This window comes from Bos indicus x Bos taurus, chromosome 13, assembly GCF_003369695.1.
Source record: "Bos indicus x Bos taurus breed Angus x Brahman F1 hybrid chromosome 13, Bos_hybrid_MaternalHap_v2.0, whole genome shotgun sequence".
In the NCBI taxonomy this organism is placed as follows: domain Eukaryota; kingdom Metazoa; phylum Chordata; class Mammalia; order Artiodactyla; family Bovidae; genus Bos; species Bos indicus x Bos taurus.
This window is the reverse complement of record NC_040088.1, coordinates 10,938,473-10,956,097: the sequence shown is the minus strand read 5'-3', so window position 1 is coordinate 10,956,097 and position 17,625 is coordinate 10,938,473. Positions and strand designations below refer to the sequence as shown.

The window sequence follows — 17,625 nt, the reverse complement described above, 5'->3', positions numbered from 1 at the left end:
GTACATTACAGCCAAGTAGGGTCCAATGCAGAAATACAAGGTTGCTTTCGCATTAGGAAAACCAAGTGTAGCAATTTACCATATTTAACTGAATTAAAGGAGAAAAGGCTCATTTGAGCCTTTCAGTAGATGCAAGAGAAAAGAATTCAATAAAATTAAAAATTGATGCCTAATTGAAAGAAGAAGGAATACAATTAACCTGTTATAGAATACCTATAAGAATCTATGGCAAACATTTTGCATGCTGGGTCACTTCAGTCATGTCCAATTCTTTGCAACCCCAGGGACTGTAGCCTGCCAGGCTCCTTTGTCCATGGGATTCTCCAGGCAAGAATACTGGAGTGGGTTGCCATGCCCTCTTCCTCCTCCTTGCCATGCCTTCCCTACTCAGGGATCATGCCGCCTGAATTGGCAGGCAGGTTCTTTACCACTAGCACCACCTGGGTGCTTAGTGATAAAATATTGAGCTACTTAAGGAAAGAAAGCAAGTGTGTCCACTCTTACCATTTCTATTTAGCATTGTACTGGAGCTTCCTGGTCAGTGCAATGAGGTGGGGAAGATGAACAAATAATGTTTGGAGAGAAAAGTGTCCAGTGTGGCTCCTGGGGGAATAGCTTGTGCTCCTGGGGGAATGTTTGTACCATTTACCGAGATGAGAAGACCAAGAGAGGACGCAGATGGGGACACCCAAGAGAAAGTCATCCAGCTGCCCTGGAAGACCACCAGGTATGGAGCCAGGATACTTCAGCTCCACTCCTGGCTCGTCTACTAACCCTGCACAAGCCATTTTCCTCCAGGACCTGAGTTCTTCCATCTGTAAAATGGGTGGATGTAGACAGATGGATTCATGGTGGGCTACAGTGGCCAGATCTGGTGGGAAAACAGAAAAACAGGTGAACAGGTGGTGGCCCCACTCTCCAGGAGGGCAGGTTTCTGTATACAGACTGTCCAGTAGGAGGAAGCACCCACTGCAGATGGGTCAGGAGTCTGACTGCATCATCTTGACTGTGTGCCTTGCAGAGGGACCATCCCCTGTCTGCTTTGCTAAGGGGTGTTCATTGTGGCTATCACTGGTGCTGTCAAGCCTGTTCTGCAGTTGTACAACATTGACCCGCAACAACCTGCCCTTTTGATATTTTAGACCTTCAACAGCCAGAACGAGAGCAACGAAGACTATGAGATCCCCCAATAACACCTCCCAACCTCCCCGAGCCATCCCTCCTGCACCTGGGGGACCACGAAGCCGGCTACCACTCGCTGTGCCACGGCCTCACGCCCAACGGACTGCTCCCTGCTTACTCCTACCAGGCCATGGACCTCCCAGCCATCATGGTGTCCAACATGCTGGCCCAGGACAGCCACCTGCTATCAGGCCAGCTGCCCACGGTGAGTCCCTGTTACCAGCCATGGTTCCTGCCGGGTTACGGCAAGGAAGGGAGGACCCTCTGCTCAGGTGCAGGGTCTGGGCTGTGTCGGTTACTTGCATGGGGGTCAGCAGAATATGGGGGGTGGGCATGGAGGGAAGTTTGTGTTCTCATGCTACTTGTTTCTGAAGCTCTGTTTATAATATATTGATATTATTTGTTTTATTTTTATTTTTAATAATATAGTCTCACCTTGTAAAGGCTTTATTGAAGGAGAATTCCCTGGTTTCCCAGTGGTTAGAGCTCCATGCTTCCACTGCCGGGGGTCTGGGTCCAGTTCCTGGTTGGGGGACCAAGATCCTACAAGCTACCTGGCACGGTCAAAAAAAAGGCTTTATTGAAATTTAAATATTGTTCACCTACTATGAAATTCACCTATTTAAAGTATACGGTTCAGTAGCTTTTAGAATATTCACAGAGCTGTGTGACCATCAACACAAGCTATTTTAGAACCTTTTCATCACCCCACGAAGAAACCTTATACCCTTTAGTCATCACTCCCAACCCCACCCCCATCTCTAGCCCTAGGCAACCACTAATCTACTTTCTGTCTCTGTATAGTTGCCTCTTCTGCACATTTCATATAAGTGGAATCATATTATTTAAAAAATACTGTGTCTTGCTTAAGCTGGGAGGGAAGAGGGTGGTGACTGACTTAGAGTTTTGAGGATAGGAGGGACTTTGGCAGGCAGACCAGCACAGGAACAGGACCTTGCAGGCTGAGGGAACAGCATGTACAAAAGCAAGAAGCAGGAGGCTCATGTTGTGCCCAGGTGTGGCATGTGGGTCGCTCTTACTGGGCTGGAGAGGAAGAACATGGAGTCACGTAGGAAGAGAAGACATGAAAGAATTAGTAGGGCCTGGATCATAAGGATCCTGAGTCCCATGCTGAGCAAGGTTTGAGTTTTCAGCATGAATGAATGACTGGTTTGAACAATCAAGACCTATAGACAGTAGAGAATTCTTTTGTATAATGAGGAAAATCTCCTTAATTCTAGTACTTCTAGAATTCTAGTACTTCTTTTGAATGACTGGGGTATATGTTTCTTTTTGCTTTTTCCTTTACAATTAATATTATATTGATAGTCACACCTCTTAACTTCATTCTTAAGTGACAAGAATAAAATTCAAAGAAGCTGATGCAGAAAAAAAAAAAGACTGAAATATCTAGGTATTGAGGGCTGGACAGAGGGTTTCAGGCATGGCTGGATCCAGGAACTCCAGCAATATCATTAGTATCATCCACACAGCAGGCATGACGGCTACCGGCAGCCAGCATCTTCTCTGATGTCTCTGGTAGGTGGTAGTTTGAGTCTTCCAAGGAGGACCGTGACACCATGGGTGGACCAACCACTGTATCTAGGAGGAAAACAGTCCTTGATTTGGTCAGAAACACACCTGTGGGAGGGCAGGAGGGATTGCTAAATTGATTTCTATAAGAATCACATGATGTTGGATGGATCCTGTTTATCCCTACCAAGGCTGTTCAGAGGTCACAGCCAAATTTGTGGCCCAGTTCTATCTGATGTCTGAGACCTTCATTTACATTGTTTATCATCCACCAATCTTGACTATATTCTATTTATTTATTGTTTACTCTTATTACCACCAAATCTCCTTGCTTAAAAAGAAAAAGAAGAACAACCTGGCATACTCTGTGTATTTTCAAGAGCCACGTCACTTTTATTTTTGTGAAGCTAGGTGAGACGTAGATGAGAGACAGGGAGAGCAGAAGGAAGCCAATTCAAGGCCCACATTTTCTACTGTTCACTAAAGTGCTCAGTGGAAATTGCTGCTCCATTTCTTGAAAAAGGAGCCCATCAATAATGCAGACCCTCAGCTTCCTCTTCTCTCTCGGAGACCTGCAGATTCCACAGTGTATGGTTTTAATTCCATTTTGTTACAATGCTTTTGCCTTAGCTGCTTGCCCAACTAATTTCCTAGCAAAAACTTCACAACTCCAGACGGTCCCGGTTCGGGATTTGTGGTAACCCAGGCGAGGGCACGGCCTGGCTGACATCTCTGTCGTGTACCCTGGGGAGGCCCGTGGATGCAGGCGTGCGTCTGCCTGGGGTTCTCGGTCACAGTGTCACTGGCCTGGGATGCTAGTCTTCAGCAGACACAGTGTCGGGTAGTGGTTAGTGCATAGGCTCTGGCATCCCACAGACCAGTGCTAACCCCGGCCCCACATCCGGAGCTTCAATCCTCTTTTCTTACAGTGATGGGTATCTGAGATAATGTATGTAAAGTCTCAGCAAATGTCTGGCAGAGAGTAAACAATCAGGGAATATTTGCTATTGTTATTATTAGTCATAAAAATGAATTCCCACTGTAACGAGTGGCAGTGTTTTCCGCAAGTCTCACTTACCTAAAGGAACAGTCTCCAGATACTCGCAGGTACCTTGGTAGGGTCACCTGGTTATAAGAGCTCTGATCATTGCAAAGGAGATTATCTGTTTATCAGGATGACCCCCTGATCCCTTTGCCTAGGCTTTGTTGGCCTTAGTCCAGATAGGCACTTTGGAGCCATTTTCCAGATTCCTTTAAAACTAGTGCATGTTTAAGATGCTTCACAAATTCAGATCGCTTTAATTCTTCCATTAGTGAGAGTTATCAACGGTTCACTGGGTTTTCTATTCCCTCGTTATGAAATGAAAGGTAAGCCAAACTATTTTACCCAGAGGAAGGCTGCCAAACCAAGTGGGAAACCAATTAAGAACACGTCCATCCATTGGGACCATATGCTAAAAAGACAGTTGTTTTTAAAAGATGTTTAAAAAATATTTTTATTTATTTATTTTCGGTTGTGCTGGGTCTTCCTTGCTGTGCAGGCTTTTCGCTAGTTGCAGCAAGCGGGGTCTGCTGTCTAGCTGAGGTGCACGGGTTTCTCATCGCAGTGGCTTCTCTTGTTGTAGAGCACAGGCTCTAGAGTGTGGGCTCAGTAGCTGCAGTGCTCGGGTTTAGTTGCACCATAGCATGTGAGATCTTCCCAGACTAGGGATTGAATCCACGTGTCCTGCATTGGCATCAGAGGTAAAGAATCCGCCTGCCAATGTAGGAGATGCTAGAGACACAGTTTGGATCCCTGGGTCAGGAAGATCCCCTGGAGTAGGAAATGGCAACCCACTCCAGTATTCTTGCCTGAAAAATCCCATAGACAGAGGAGCCTGGTGGGCTACAGACCATGGGATCGCAAAGAGTTGGACCCAAGTGAGCGCTCACACATTTGCATGCACACTCCTCCATTGGCAGTCAGATTCATTACCACTGAGCCACCAGGGAAGCTCAACAATTGTTTTAAATTTGTCTGAGCTGAAGCTTGAAGGTGTGTGTGTGTGTGAGTGTGTGTGGACATGCATGCTATGTGGGTGATGCTGGAGTTTGTGTCAGACCCCCGAGATGTGAAGCACCACGCAGGGAGCTTTACAAACATTGTCTCACATAACACTCCCAAGTTCCAAGTGAGGCAGGAACGACTGCGGTAAGGAAACGGAGACTCAGAGCAGGTAGGTGATTGTTAGTTTCCTGCGGCTGCTGTAACAATTGTCACAAACTGTGGCTTAAAAACAACAGAAATTTATACTCTCACAGCTCTAGAAGATGGAGGTCCAAAATCTGTATCATTGGACTGAGAAACGTGTCGGGAGGGGTGACCTTCCTCCGGGGTCTCTGGGAAAGAATCCATCTTGTGCTTCTCCAGCTTTCTGTGGTCGCCGGCTGTCCTTGGCTTGTGGCTACATCACTCCAGTTTCTGTCTGTCATCACATCACCTTCTCTTCTGTCAGTGAAATCTCCCTCTGCCTTTCTTACAAGGATGCTTAGGGACTTACAACATATAGGGTTAATCCAGGATCATCTCCCCATCCCAAGAGCCTTAACTTTTAATTACATCTGCAAAGACTCTTTTTTTTTCCCCCCAAGTACAGAACCATTTACAGGTTCCAGGGATTAGAATCTGATATCTTAAAGGGGCCACTTTTGGGCTTAACCACAGTAATCAGTCTTGATTAAGAGCCAGCTAAGTACCAGACATTGTTCTGAGCTCTGGACCTACGAGATGCCCTTGAGGAACAACCAGTGCAGGTAGAAAGACAGGTGAGGAGCCCACTTCTGAACATGTAATAAATCCTCTGATAGAATCAGAGCATGTTGCTCTGTGCACCTAGAAGAGGCACCTGGCCAACTAAAAGTTTACATGCTGCAACAAAGATCCCACGTGCTGCAATTAAGACCTGATGCAGCCTAATTAATTAATTAAAATCACAAAGAGGAGGCACCTGGCTCAGATGTGAGGTTACTGCTTCCTAGGGGAAGTGATAACCTGACCCTAGTATTAATAGTTTATGTACTTTATGAATGAATGAGTATAACATAGTTATTAAGTCCCCAAACCAGAATTCACTCCCAGCTCTGTCCCCTACCATGTACCTCACAGTTTTTAGCAGCTGCCCAAGGGGTGGAGCAGCTTGGCCACAGGGCCACCGGGGGCACAGAAGATGGCCCAATGACGAGGTGCCCTCTGCATAGGCTGCAATGTGTCAAGGAAGTGGTCCCTGGAGCAGTGGCATTTGACACTAAGGCATTTGACAGCCCTCTCATTAATGCCAGGCCCTCTTGGCTCTGATGCCAGAGGTCACCAGTTCCTTTTGGTCCCCTGCCCAGCCCGCATGGTCTCCCAGCTTGTGTGGGAGTTGGTTCTTCAGTTTTAAAGGTATGGCTGTCGGCAGGAGGCCTGTACAATATTGGCTTCAGGCTTCTTTTACAAAATTAAATATGCTCAAGGCTTCTCCCTCAACTTCAGCATCTTAACTGATTAAACATTCATTTCCAAGACAAAAAGAGTCAATTTAGTATGAAAGATATATTTTGCCAGTTTAATTTAAAGTGCTGCACCTCCATCTGACCCCTATTTTCATAACTCAATAATTTTATCCTGTGTTGATTGTCTCATTTTGAGAGAGATATTGTGTGTATAAATCAGTTTCTAAAATACCCAAAGAAACTAGAAGAGTGGAATTTATTAAACAGCCTCTGTTAAGTCTGAAATAATTTATTTTGGAGTCGTCCTTGGGAAATGTTTGAGCTCACCGTCCTGGCTTACGCAGGAGAGAGGAATTATCCTGGGAAGGGACAAAGCCTGATGCTCCTAGATAAGTTCTCAGGGAACCTGCTCCTTTTGCAAGACCAGAGGAACTCCTTGGAGAGCCTTGAACAGGTGGAGATGGGCCACGATGGGAAATGAGTTCTGGCAAAAGCAGCCACAGGTCCTGGTGATTTGGGTAATCTGGGGTCTCCCTAAGATGAGCGCTGGTCATTGGCCATCCGCTAGGTCACTGGAACTTTGTGGTCCAGTCGTGGGCTTCAGTGAGCACAAGAGTGGCACACAGGCATCATTCAAACATTCTCCTCCAGCACTGACTCTTCTCTACTGCTTTCTCCGGGGATTTGAGTAAGTAACTTCTCTCCCAGCCTCAGTTTTCTTTCCCATCGACAGAATGGAGACTGGAATTCTAGATCTGGTGAACTCGCAGATAGGAAAATGGGAGTGACTGCTTTGTCAGCTGTGACACACTGAATAAGCATATGGGTTTGGGGTTGGATAGACCCCCCTACAGTGACCACCACACATGCCACTGGCCGGGGGGCTCGAGCCTCATCAACTTGGACTCACATCCTGAGTGCTGGACTGGTAGTTTTATACTGTCCATGTTCTAGGTCCTTGTCCCAAAGCATCGTGCCAAGACTGGACTTTCTCCCTGCACAGAGAGGGCTGGGGGCATACCGAGTGAAGGATCTTTCCTGGCTGGAATCCTAGGATAGGCCGAGGGAGAGGGCTGAGCAGTTTCGCAGTTGCACTTCACCCCCTCGCCTTAGAGGTGGTTCCCATGAGACAGCTTGCAGCCCTGGCTGAGGTTCCAGAGCCTGAAGGCAGGGCTCAGAGCTTGGGGGCAGGCTCTGTGTGTTGACCCAGGGAGGGGAGGTCCTTCATATTCATCTCCCCATCACCTTCCCCCTTCTCTTCCTATTCTCACTCTTCCCCTCCAATCTCCTGTTCCTCCCCTCCTCCCATCCCTGACTCACTCCTCTTCCACCCAGAAGACCTGATCTCCCTCTAGATGATTCTCACAAATTGACATGCAAGAGGTCCTGTCTGGAGTCTGAGATAAAGGGACCAAAGGCCCCAAACCTTTGATCCTCTGGATTTCTGAGCCGCAGGGCCAGTGGAAACCCATCACCCTGTCCAACCTATTAATTTGATTGCTCTTAGTGCATAAATTGGTTTTTGTTTTGTTTTACAATTGTTATCAGTTGGTTTTTGCTGTGTAACAAAACTACCCCAACACTTAATGGCTTAAACCCCAACACTTAGTAGCTTAAAGCAAACAATGAACTTTTTCTATTTCCTGTTCTTTTGTGGAACAGCAAGGTAGTTCTTTTGACCTGGACTGGCTTGGCTGGTTTCTGGGGTCAGCTTGCAGCTTGGCTGGAGCTGCATGGCCTTGGATGGTCTTGTTCACAACTTGGCAGTTGGCTGGGTCTGTGCAGGTTATGTGGCCACAGGTGACCTGGGCTTGTTCACATGGCGATGGTGATAGGGCTCCTGAGAGCATCAAGAAAAAGAGGCTCTGACATGCAACCACTTTTCAAACCTCTGCTTGCATCACATGTTTTAATGTTCCTTTGGCCAAAGCAAGTCGTATGGCCAAGCCCAGAAGTAGACCCCAAAGAGAGAAATGGCTGAGTGACGTTGCAGAAAGGTATAGATGCAGCAAGGGCAGGAATTTGTGGCCATTTGTGTGTGTGTGTTTCTTGATGTTTAGTATTATCCAGCAGTTGTAAGACCTTGTAGCTAGATGGTAAAGAATCTGCCTGTATTGCAGGATACCTGGGTTCGATCCCTGGGCCGGGAAGATCCCCTGGAGAAGGGAATGGCAGCCCAACCCCCTCCAGTATTCTTACCTGGAGAATTCCATGGACAGAGGACCCTTGCGGGTTATAGTCCTTGGGGTTGTAAAGAGTCAGACATGACTGAGCGACTAACACACACACAAGTTCCCGTAAGATAAGTAACATTACCTAAATTTTACAGATGAAAAAAAAAACTGAGGCACCGGGGGATTAACTCCTTGCTCTGAGTCACAGGGTGGAGAATAACAAATGGTAGAACTGGGTTTTGAACTTAGGTTGGCCTAACCCCAGAGCCCATGCTCCTAACTGCTGGGTAATGTGTGTGTGTGTGTGTGTGTGTGTGTGTGTGTGTGTGTGTTTGTCATTCAGTTGTCTGACCCTTTGCAACCCCGTGGACTATAACCCTCAAGGCTCCCCTGTCCATGGAATTCTCCAGGCAAGAATATTGGAGTGGGTTGCCATTCCCTTCTCCAAGGGATCTTCCTGACCCAGGGATCGAACCACGGTCTCCTGCATTGCAGGCAGATTCTTTACCATCTGAGCTACGTCTTATGGGAACTTAAGAGAATTCAGTGATCAGATGTAGGCATGTCCCCAGTGCCTGGCACACAGTGGACATTCAGTAAATGTAAGCCACTCTACTTGTTCATTTTACTGATACAGTTTGGGTATCTCTATTGGTCCAGCCTGACCTGCCTGGGGTTGGCTTTGCTGGAGGTGTCATCAGACTCGCCAATGCTCGCCAATCCAAGAAGTGGGTGTTGGGGAAGGCAGATCAGAGGGTGGGGTGGCTGTGGGTGGGGAGTGGGCCCCAGCTGGGGGTGGACAGGGGATGGGCATGGTCATTAAACCAGGACCTCAGTCAAGGCTCAGAGCTTGACAGCAACAGAAAAGTGTCAGTTCTCCTGCTTGCCAATAAAGAGAAAGACCTGAACTCAACTCTTCTTGGCTATGTGACCTGGAGAAGGATCCATCTTCTGGTAAAAGCAGGGCATCCATCACCGATTCGATGGACCTGAGTTTGAGCAAACTCTAGGAGTTGGTGATGGACAGGGAAGCCTGGCATGCTGCAGCCCATGAGGTTGCAAAGAGTCAGATATGACTTGGTGACTGAACAACAACAAGGGCATCCATAGGGCTTCTGTAGCTGAGCTTCTCCTGGCTGCCATGTTTTTGGCTAATTTCCTTCTGGGGAGTGGGAGTCGGGATATTTATCTCCCAAATGGACCTCTGAGAATCCTACGCAGGGTGGCAGTAGACCAGAGGTTCAGAGGTTCCTTTTTATTCTACAGAGTCTGGATGAAACTCACTCCCCCTGTTTTTTAGAGGCAGTAAGCGAAAGAAATATGTCTTTTTACATTTTATAAAACTCAGAAAAATGGCTTTAAACAGCTTTTGCTCTCCTGCTATAATTATTTATTTTCAAACACTCCTGCAGGGGACTGCTCCGTTTTCTTATCCTGCACTCCTTTTTCTCATAAATGAACCATCACTCCAATAAATCATTATGAAAACAGAGACTAACACCGGCTCTGAAAGGTTGAAAGATTTATGTAACACATTTATGTTTCCCATTTTCTCATTCTGGTACTCGGCTGCAAAAGCTAAGCTAATAAAAGCTGCTATTAATATTTCTTGTTGCCTAGCAACCCCAGAGCGGGAGTAATAGCTTCAGCTAGAAAAATAGATGACCGATAAGGAAAAATTCAATTCTTTTATTATCTCAGGGGGAAATGGCCTTTTACTGGAACATTATGATGTACGAGTGTGAAGTTGAACACAAAAGATTTTTGTGTGTGTTTGTTTTTCTATTTTTAATGAACATTATTTTACCTCCACTGACTCTTTCAGGGCACTTTTGTTTTCTTTTGCACTCTGCACCTCCCTCCATCCCTCATGCTTAATTTAGTAGCTATAGTAGTTAAGAACCTGTCGGCGTATTTTAGTTTAAAAGTGGGTTTTGCAAAGGTTTATAACGCAGTCATAAAAATGCAGTCCCTGTTAAAACTCAGGCCAGTGATAAGCCAACACACAGGCTGGTTCTCTGCAAACAGGCTCACGTTCTATTGAGAGATAAGACTCGTGGTTTTCTCTAAGAGAAAGGTCAGAAAAGAACAAAATGTGTTCTTTTCTGTGTCCTAGTTTTCTTTGGAACCCGGGGAAGCTGTTTCTTTTGAGAAGGGTTTGCTCTGAAGTTTGAGGTATGTTCAAAGTTGGAAAAGATAGGGCTATTTATTGAGCACCTGCTGTGTACAGATGTAGTACCACTGCCTTTTCCCAAAAACCCTCTAAAGCAGGTACCACTATTATCCCCATTTTTCAGATCCAGAGACTGAGGCTTAGAGAAGTCAAGGAGTCAGCCCAAGGTAGCATGATGCCATGATGTTCCGCTCCTTGATGTTTAGTATGGCATTTCTCAACTTAGCCCGACCAGCATTGGTGGAGGGATTGTTTTCTGTTGTGGAGGGCTGTTCTGTGCACTGTAGGATGTCTAGCATCCCTGGCTTCCTTTCACTATTCCTGGCCTCTAGGAACAATCGCCAGTCAAAAATTTTAAAATAGCTCCTCTCATGGCCAGATATTCCCTGCGAACAAAATCACCCCTGATTGAGCACCACTGCATGCCATCCCCTCTACTTGGACTCCTCTTCCCCCTTGTCAACCTGGTGGTCTCCTATTCCTGCCTTAGGACCCGATTCAGAAGTCATTTTCTCTCAGAGGCTCTCTGGATCCTTTGAGCTGGATGTAGGGAGAGGCAGGTGAGGCATTTGCTTCCATCACAAGATTTAAGGGCATGTGCCAAAACTCAGGAATCAAGACAAGTCCTTTTTTTATACAGCATTTTTAAAAGGCAGAATTGCCACCAAAAATATGATGAATCGTGTATCAAAAATTTAAATAAAGGTAGTATCTGACTAAATTCCTGGAAATATGTGGTTGTCCATTCAGATGCCTTCCGCACCACCAGCCCGGCACAGCCTGAAGGCTGGGTCTGTGCTTTATGCTTTGCTCTGCACTAGCATCTAACAAAGGGCCTGGCTTGCAGATAATATTCAGTCTCTGTTTATTGATGGAATAAACAGGAGGAGAGATTACTTGTCCAAGGTCCCACAGTGAAAATAAGGGTAGAGATGGAATTCGGACCCAAGTCTCTGCCTCGAAGCCCAGTGCCTTCTGCACCCTTCAGGCTGTGTATGGAGTGAATCAAGTTTGCCTACAGGGTGGCATCTAAGTCACAGGGGACTAAAAGATGCAATGGGATGCTCCCAGCCTGGGGGAGGGGGAAAGGGAACAGCAGCTGTGATTTCAGCTTGGTGTCCACTTGGCTCTCCGGGTGGCTGACTTAAGCAGCCACCAGCCCTGTGCCAGGCAAGAGGCAGCAGCTCACTGATGTAGAGCTTCTCCTAGAACAGAACCGTGACGATGAGCCTCCGGGAGCACCACTAATGCTCCCCACAGTCATGGATTCTGTATCTTGGCCTTTGGAGGGCAAGGAATACTCCTCATTTGACCCCCATTTACTCTAGCTGGGGCTTCCTTGGTGACTCAGATGGTAAAGAAATTGCCTGCAATGTGAGAGACCCAGGTTCAATCCCTGGGTCAGGAAGATCCCCTGGAAGAAGGCATGGCAACCCACTCCAGTATTCTTGCCTGGAGAACTCCTTAGACAGAGGAGCCTGGTGGGCTACAGTCCATGGGGTCGCAAAGAGTCGGACATGACTTAGCAGCTAACACGTTCACTTTCCTCTAGGTGAGCTTTTCTAAATGTGTGGATCCTGTGCTTAGTTGCTCAGTCGTGTCCGACTCTTCATGACCCCGTGGACTGTAGCCCACCAGGCTCATCTGTAATCTGCTAACATTTATTAAAACATTTACTATGTGCTCAACATCCACTTAAAGCCCTTTATATTTATCTCATTCAGTCCTTCGTCCTGAGAAGGAGGTACTATTATTATTGCCATTTTGCAGATGAGAAAACAGAGGCACAGAGAGAAAAACCACCTGGCTACACAACCACCAAATGGTGGTGCTCAGATTTGAAACCCAGGTGCTGGCTCCCCTGCCTGTGAACTCAGTATCCAACCTGTACAGCCTTCACGTGAGTTAATGAATGAGCAAGGGGGTGAGCGAGCCAGGCCTGAGACCCACTTTAACTGACTCTGAGTCAAGCCATTCACGTTCACAGGTAACCACAGCATGAAGCGTGAGGTGCTAGTTCGGAATGAGGAGCAGATGAGTACTAACAAGCTCGGAGGAGAGAGGTAGCAGAGAGCACTTCCTGGAGGTGGCATCCTAGGGGCTGGGCCTTTGGAACCAGACAACAGCAGCAGATGCCTAGGAGAAGGAAATTTCACACCTGCCTGGACTTCCGTGTTCAGACCCAATTGCCACCTGTTCCACTGGGATTCACAAAACGATCGTGAGGTTTTATTAATAGATCACTTGAGCGCCCTCTAGTGTCCACCCTCTGCCAGGCTCCCAGTCGGAGCTGTGATCCTCCGGCCCAGAAGGGTGCAAGGGCCACCAGGCATTTACTTCCAGTCTGGGCCAGATGCCCAGCGTGGCAGAGTACCTCTCCCTCTGAGACCGGCTCCCGAGTCACGAGGGAAAACTCACAGAAAATCTCAGCAACATTCGTCAGCTGCAGCTTCGATATTACCCAATATAATGGCTCTTTCCTCCTAGTGCATATTCAGTACCACGTTTGGGAAAATGAGCTTTTAATGTACCATCAGCATTGCTGAGAAACCATCTCTGGCTCCGCAGAATGTCTGGAGCACATAAAACTTGAGATCTATTGGAGTCATTTTCCCCCGGCTCTGCTGGATAATGAAAAGTCAGTCAGTCCCCTGCCCTCTTTCTCTCGTCTTGCGGCTTTGTCCATTTAGTACTCGGAGTCTTTATAAAACGTGACAAGACAAATAAAACTCATCAAAATATTAAGGCTCCAGAGGAGAGCATCGCTGTATTACTATTGAGGCCAAGGTGTCCTGGGGGAGGTTTCGGCACACTGGCTGGTCTGGGCTGTGGCCCCAGCTGTGGTAGTGGCAGCCTGGGGTCCAACCAGTAGCACTTAACAGGGAGCCTGGAGTCCTGGGGTTCCTCCTCTGCCCTGGTGTGTGACCTTGGGCATTACTCCTCCTCTCCAAGCCTCAAGTAAGATGGAGCTGATGCTGTTTACCCTGCCCCTCGCCCCCCGCCCACCCAGAGTGGCTGTGAGAACCAACTGTACTGTTGGATAATCCTGATGCTTAGCTTTGTGTGGGATGTAACAGGTGTCTGATACAGGTTTGTTGAATGACTGAGTGAGTGAGTGGGTGAGTGAATGAATGAAAAATAAACGGTGCTGAGGCAAACCCTTCACAAACTGTAGAGCGCTGCCTACGCTATTGCTGGTAAGTAAGCCAGATGGGGACTCTATTTCTATTTTCTATTCTATTGAAAATAGTCTATTTCATCTTATGGCCCACCTTACCTAACCCTACCATCAACTTTGGAGGGAGACAGAGTTAATCTCACTTACAGGTATATCCCTGTTGACAAGGGGCTTGTCCAGAGACACACAGCCAGGAAGTGGTGGAGGCAGGATAGGAACCTTCTTCCCTTGACCCCAAGTTTTGTGCCCTCAACACTGCACAGAAGCATCCTTTGCCCAGCCTGTGGTCGGAGTTCTCACCGGACACAGAGATAGGGTCGGGGGGGCGGGCAAAAACATTGGCTATTTCTCGAGACTCTTGGTAGCAAGAAAAAAGTATTTAGACCTTGTCATTGGGTTGTGTTGGTTGGATGAAATTTTGGGCCCCAAGATACTGGAGCCCTGAGGAATCCCTTCCGAATAAGCCATTGCTAGTTATTAGAAGAAGGCGATGGCACCCCACTCCAGTACTCTTGCCTGGAAAATCCCATGGATGGAGGAGCCTGGTAGGCTGCAGTCCATGGTGTCGCTAAGAGTCGGATACGACTGAGCGACTTCACTTACACTTTTCACTTTCCTGCACTGGAGAAGGAATGGCAACCCACTCCAGTGTTCTTGCCTGGAGAATCCCAGGGGCGGGGGAGCCTGGTGGGCTGACGTCTATGGGGTCACACAGAGTCGGACACGACTGAAGTGACTTAGCAGCAGCAGCAGTTCTTAGTATCACCCCGGCACTGGTAGAAAGACCTGGAAGCAGGAAACCTGGGTTCATGGCCCATCTCTCCACCGCTGATGGATGATAGAACACAATCCCTTTCCTCCCAGCCATACTTTCTTCATGTGTTGAATGGACCAACCCCAACGAGAGCTGTGGAGAGGATCAAGAGAGACAACATCTCCAAAGTGTGTCATGAATGGGCCCCGCAGGGGGCTGTTGTCAATGGTTGGGGGGTGGGGGTCTAGAGGAACTCCGAGGTCAGATGTATGATTGGCTGTGTGACCTCAGCCATCCACTCACCCTCTCTGTGCTGCAGTTTCCTCACAGGATTGTTGTGAAGAGTAAATGAGATATTCCAGATGGTGTCCAGATCTGTGCTAGAGGGAGGTCTGCTTGGTTCCGTAGGGAGCTCTCAAGCATGAAGCAGACCACTGGGTGCGGTGTGATCAGGCATTGGTCACAGGCCAGGCTGGGTGGAGCTTGTGCATAACTTCCTAGGCAAGATGGTTCCCACTGGCCAAGGGCAGTTCTTAGAGAAGGAGGCAGCCGGGAACCTTTGGCAGCCAACACTCCCAAGAATCGATCTCTATGGGCCTCCGGCAGTATTGCCATCAAAAATGAGATCATGGCTCAGTGGGTAAAGAATCCACCTGCAATGCAGGAGAATACAGGAGATGTGGGTTCAATCCTGATTCCCTGGAGGAGGAAATGGCAACCCACTCCAGTATTCTTGCCTGAGAAATCCCATGGACAGAGGAGCTTAATGGGCTATAGCTCATGGGGTCGCAAAGAGTCGGACCCGACTTAGCAATTAAACAACAACAAGGCCTGGGACGTTAAGGGATGTAGATTCTCAGGCCCCACCCAAACCTCTCAACCTTTGTTAACCAGTCCCCCAGGAGATAGTGATCCAGCCCAGAGCCGCTGGATGGCCGTCAGCCTCAGCTGAGTCCTGGTTTCCGTTGTTTTAGGACCCTCGGAACTGTCCCTTGTGTTTCTGTCTGCCTTGAGAATTTCATCACACCTGTGACAGTTGCAAACCCTTTATCCCAGAGAATGCAGAGGATCCACACGTGTAACTCCTGACTCCTCCCAGCCCCTCCTGCCTCCTTTTGGCTAGGCCTCGAAGCAGACACCCTGGCCTGGGAACCATCCGCCCCCTGGGATCAGAAGGACTCCAGGCCACGTCTCCTTAGATTGTGAGGCTTCACGGGAAATTGTGTACCAAGGGCCTATGCAGAATTAGAAGCAAAATGTCGTAGGCGGGTAAAGAAAGGGAACCCCGGGCAGGGGATGTCACTGGGACTTCTGTATGACCAAGAGGCAGGGTCTGGGGGACAGTGCAGGTGCTTGAGGAAGGGTGATCAGGGCAGCCTGTTCTTGGAAATCACGAGAGGACTGAGTATGAGGAGTTGGACACTCAAGCAGACACTGCAGTGCTGGCCGCAGCTGGACCCGATGAACTGGGCTTTGGTTAAGGGCGCAAGGTGACAGCAAAGCATGGGCCTCCTGCCCGAGATCCTGGGCCCAAAGGGTCAAGCCGAGATGGTCACTCCCCCACCCCACAAAACTCCTTGCTTGGGAAACCCGGACCTCCGGCCCCTCTGCCTTAGCACGTGAGAGTCCTCCTCTCCACCCCTTTCACCTGCCTCTGTATTTGACATGTTCTTACTTGCTGTGCCCTGCTAGGAGAAGCAGACTAACTCCAGCCAGCAGATTGGCTGAGCCCTTCTCTGCATGTCCCCCCACCCCCACCGTTGCAACCTTGGTCACAGTGATGTATCTTCTCCTAACTCTATGCCCCAGCACATGGCTGAAGCCTGCCACCCCCGCAGGTGTCCACAGCACAAGTGACCAATGGCCGGCCAATGACACTAAAAACAAAGCTGTCCTCTGGGATAGAGGCTTAGCCTCTACTGCCACCCCTCACCCTGGACACTTGCATTGTGTCTTTCTGCCTCTGACCACTGCCCTGCTGAAAGCGGGGGGTACTTTGCAAAAATTAATATCTCTGACTTTGGACTTCCAGAGACCTGGATTTAAATCTGAGTTCCTGGGACTTCTCCAACAGTCCAGTGGTTAAGACTCCACTGCAGGGGAAGTTTAATACCTGATTCAGGAACTAAGATCCCAAGTGCCCACCGCCCTGGCAAAAAATCTGAGTTCCTTCAGTTGCTTGCCGTGTTGAACAAGTTATTCACATACTCTGATCATTAGTTTTCTTATGCATAAAATGGATATATTAATAACCCTTACCTTATGGGCTTGTTTTGAAAATTAAATGTTATAATGCTTATAAAATGCTCAGCATGGTAGCCATAAATATGCTATTATTTGTCTCTAAGCACTTCGTGTATGAGCTGCCTGTTTTTTTTTTTTCCTCTCTGCCAACCCACATGGAGCACTCTGTATCCTTCCTAGTTTTCCCCCAAACATCTACCTACCAAAGTATGGGTGGACAAAGTTACTTCCCTGGGGACCTTCTCGGCGGGGGGGTCTCCATCACAGACAGTTGACACAGGCCTGTGCTCCCAAGTCCCCTCTTTCCCGCACTGACACTGTGATGACTTGTCTGTCTCATCTCTGCCCTCATGGCATGCGTGTCCTGTGTCACAATCCTCTTGATTCTCTCAGACCATAATCCCCCCCAGTTTCAGCATATGCCCCTAGACCCACGGATCCAGACATACCTCTGAGCTCAACTTCAAGAAGATTCCTCCGTTAATAGGACCTGCCTTCCTTGGGGGTTAGTTCAGGGCCCCTTTGGTTTGAACTGAGCATCCTTGGGTCCACCCTCCACCCTGAGCAAGGTGCATTTTATACACCTTGCTCAGTGTATATAAATATATAAATATACTGGTATATTTCTCAGTGCAGTACAGTCAAACAGGGACAGTTTGCTCCCAGAGAGGGATTCTGGTTGGCAGTAGTTCAAGTGCCCCAAGCAGCAGCCCTGGATGGGATGGGACATGGAAGAGGTTTGTTGAGGAGGGAGAAAAAGAAGGCAGGAAGTGGGGGGTGGGGAGGTGGAATTCCAGACCGTGATACCAGAATTCTACATCCATAGAAGGAAGACAAGAAAGAAGGAGGGAAGGAAAGTGGGGTGGCCTGTGGAAAGCGTGGCCGTGGCAAGGGCACATTCATGGAGACAGAAGAG

The 17,625-nt window shown here is 48.1% G+C and overlaps 1 protein-coding gene across 1 annotated transcript in view; it reads left to right on the top strand.

Moving 5' to 3' along the window:
- TOX2 (TOX high mobility group box family member 2) overlaps window positions 1–17,625 on the top strand; it is a 153,374-nt gene that overhangs the window by 99,219 nt on the left and 36,530 nt on the right. The window contains 2 exon segments of the mRNA XM_027558495.1: window positions 1,143–1,179; window positions 1,182–1,387. Coding sequence (XP_027414296.1) covers window positions 1,143–1,179; window positions 1,182–1,387 — 243 coding nt within the window.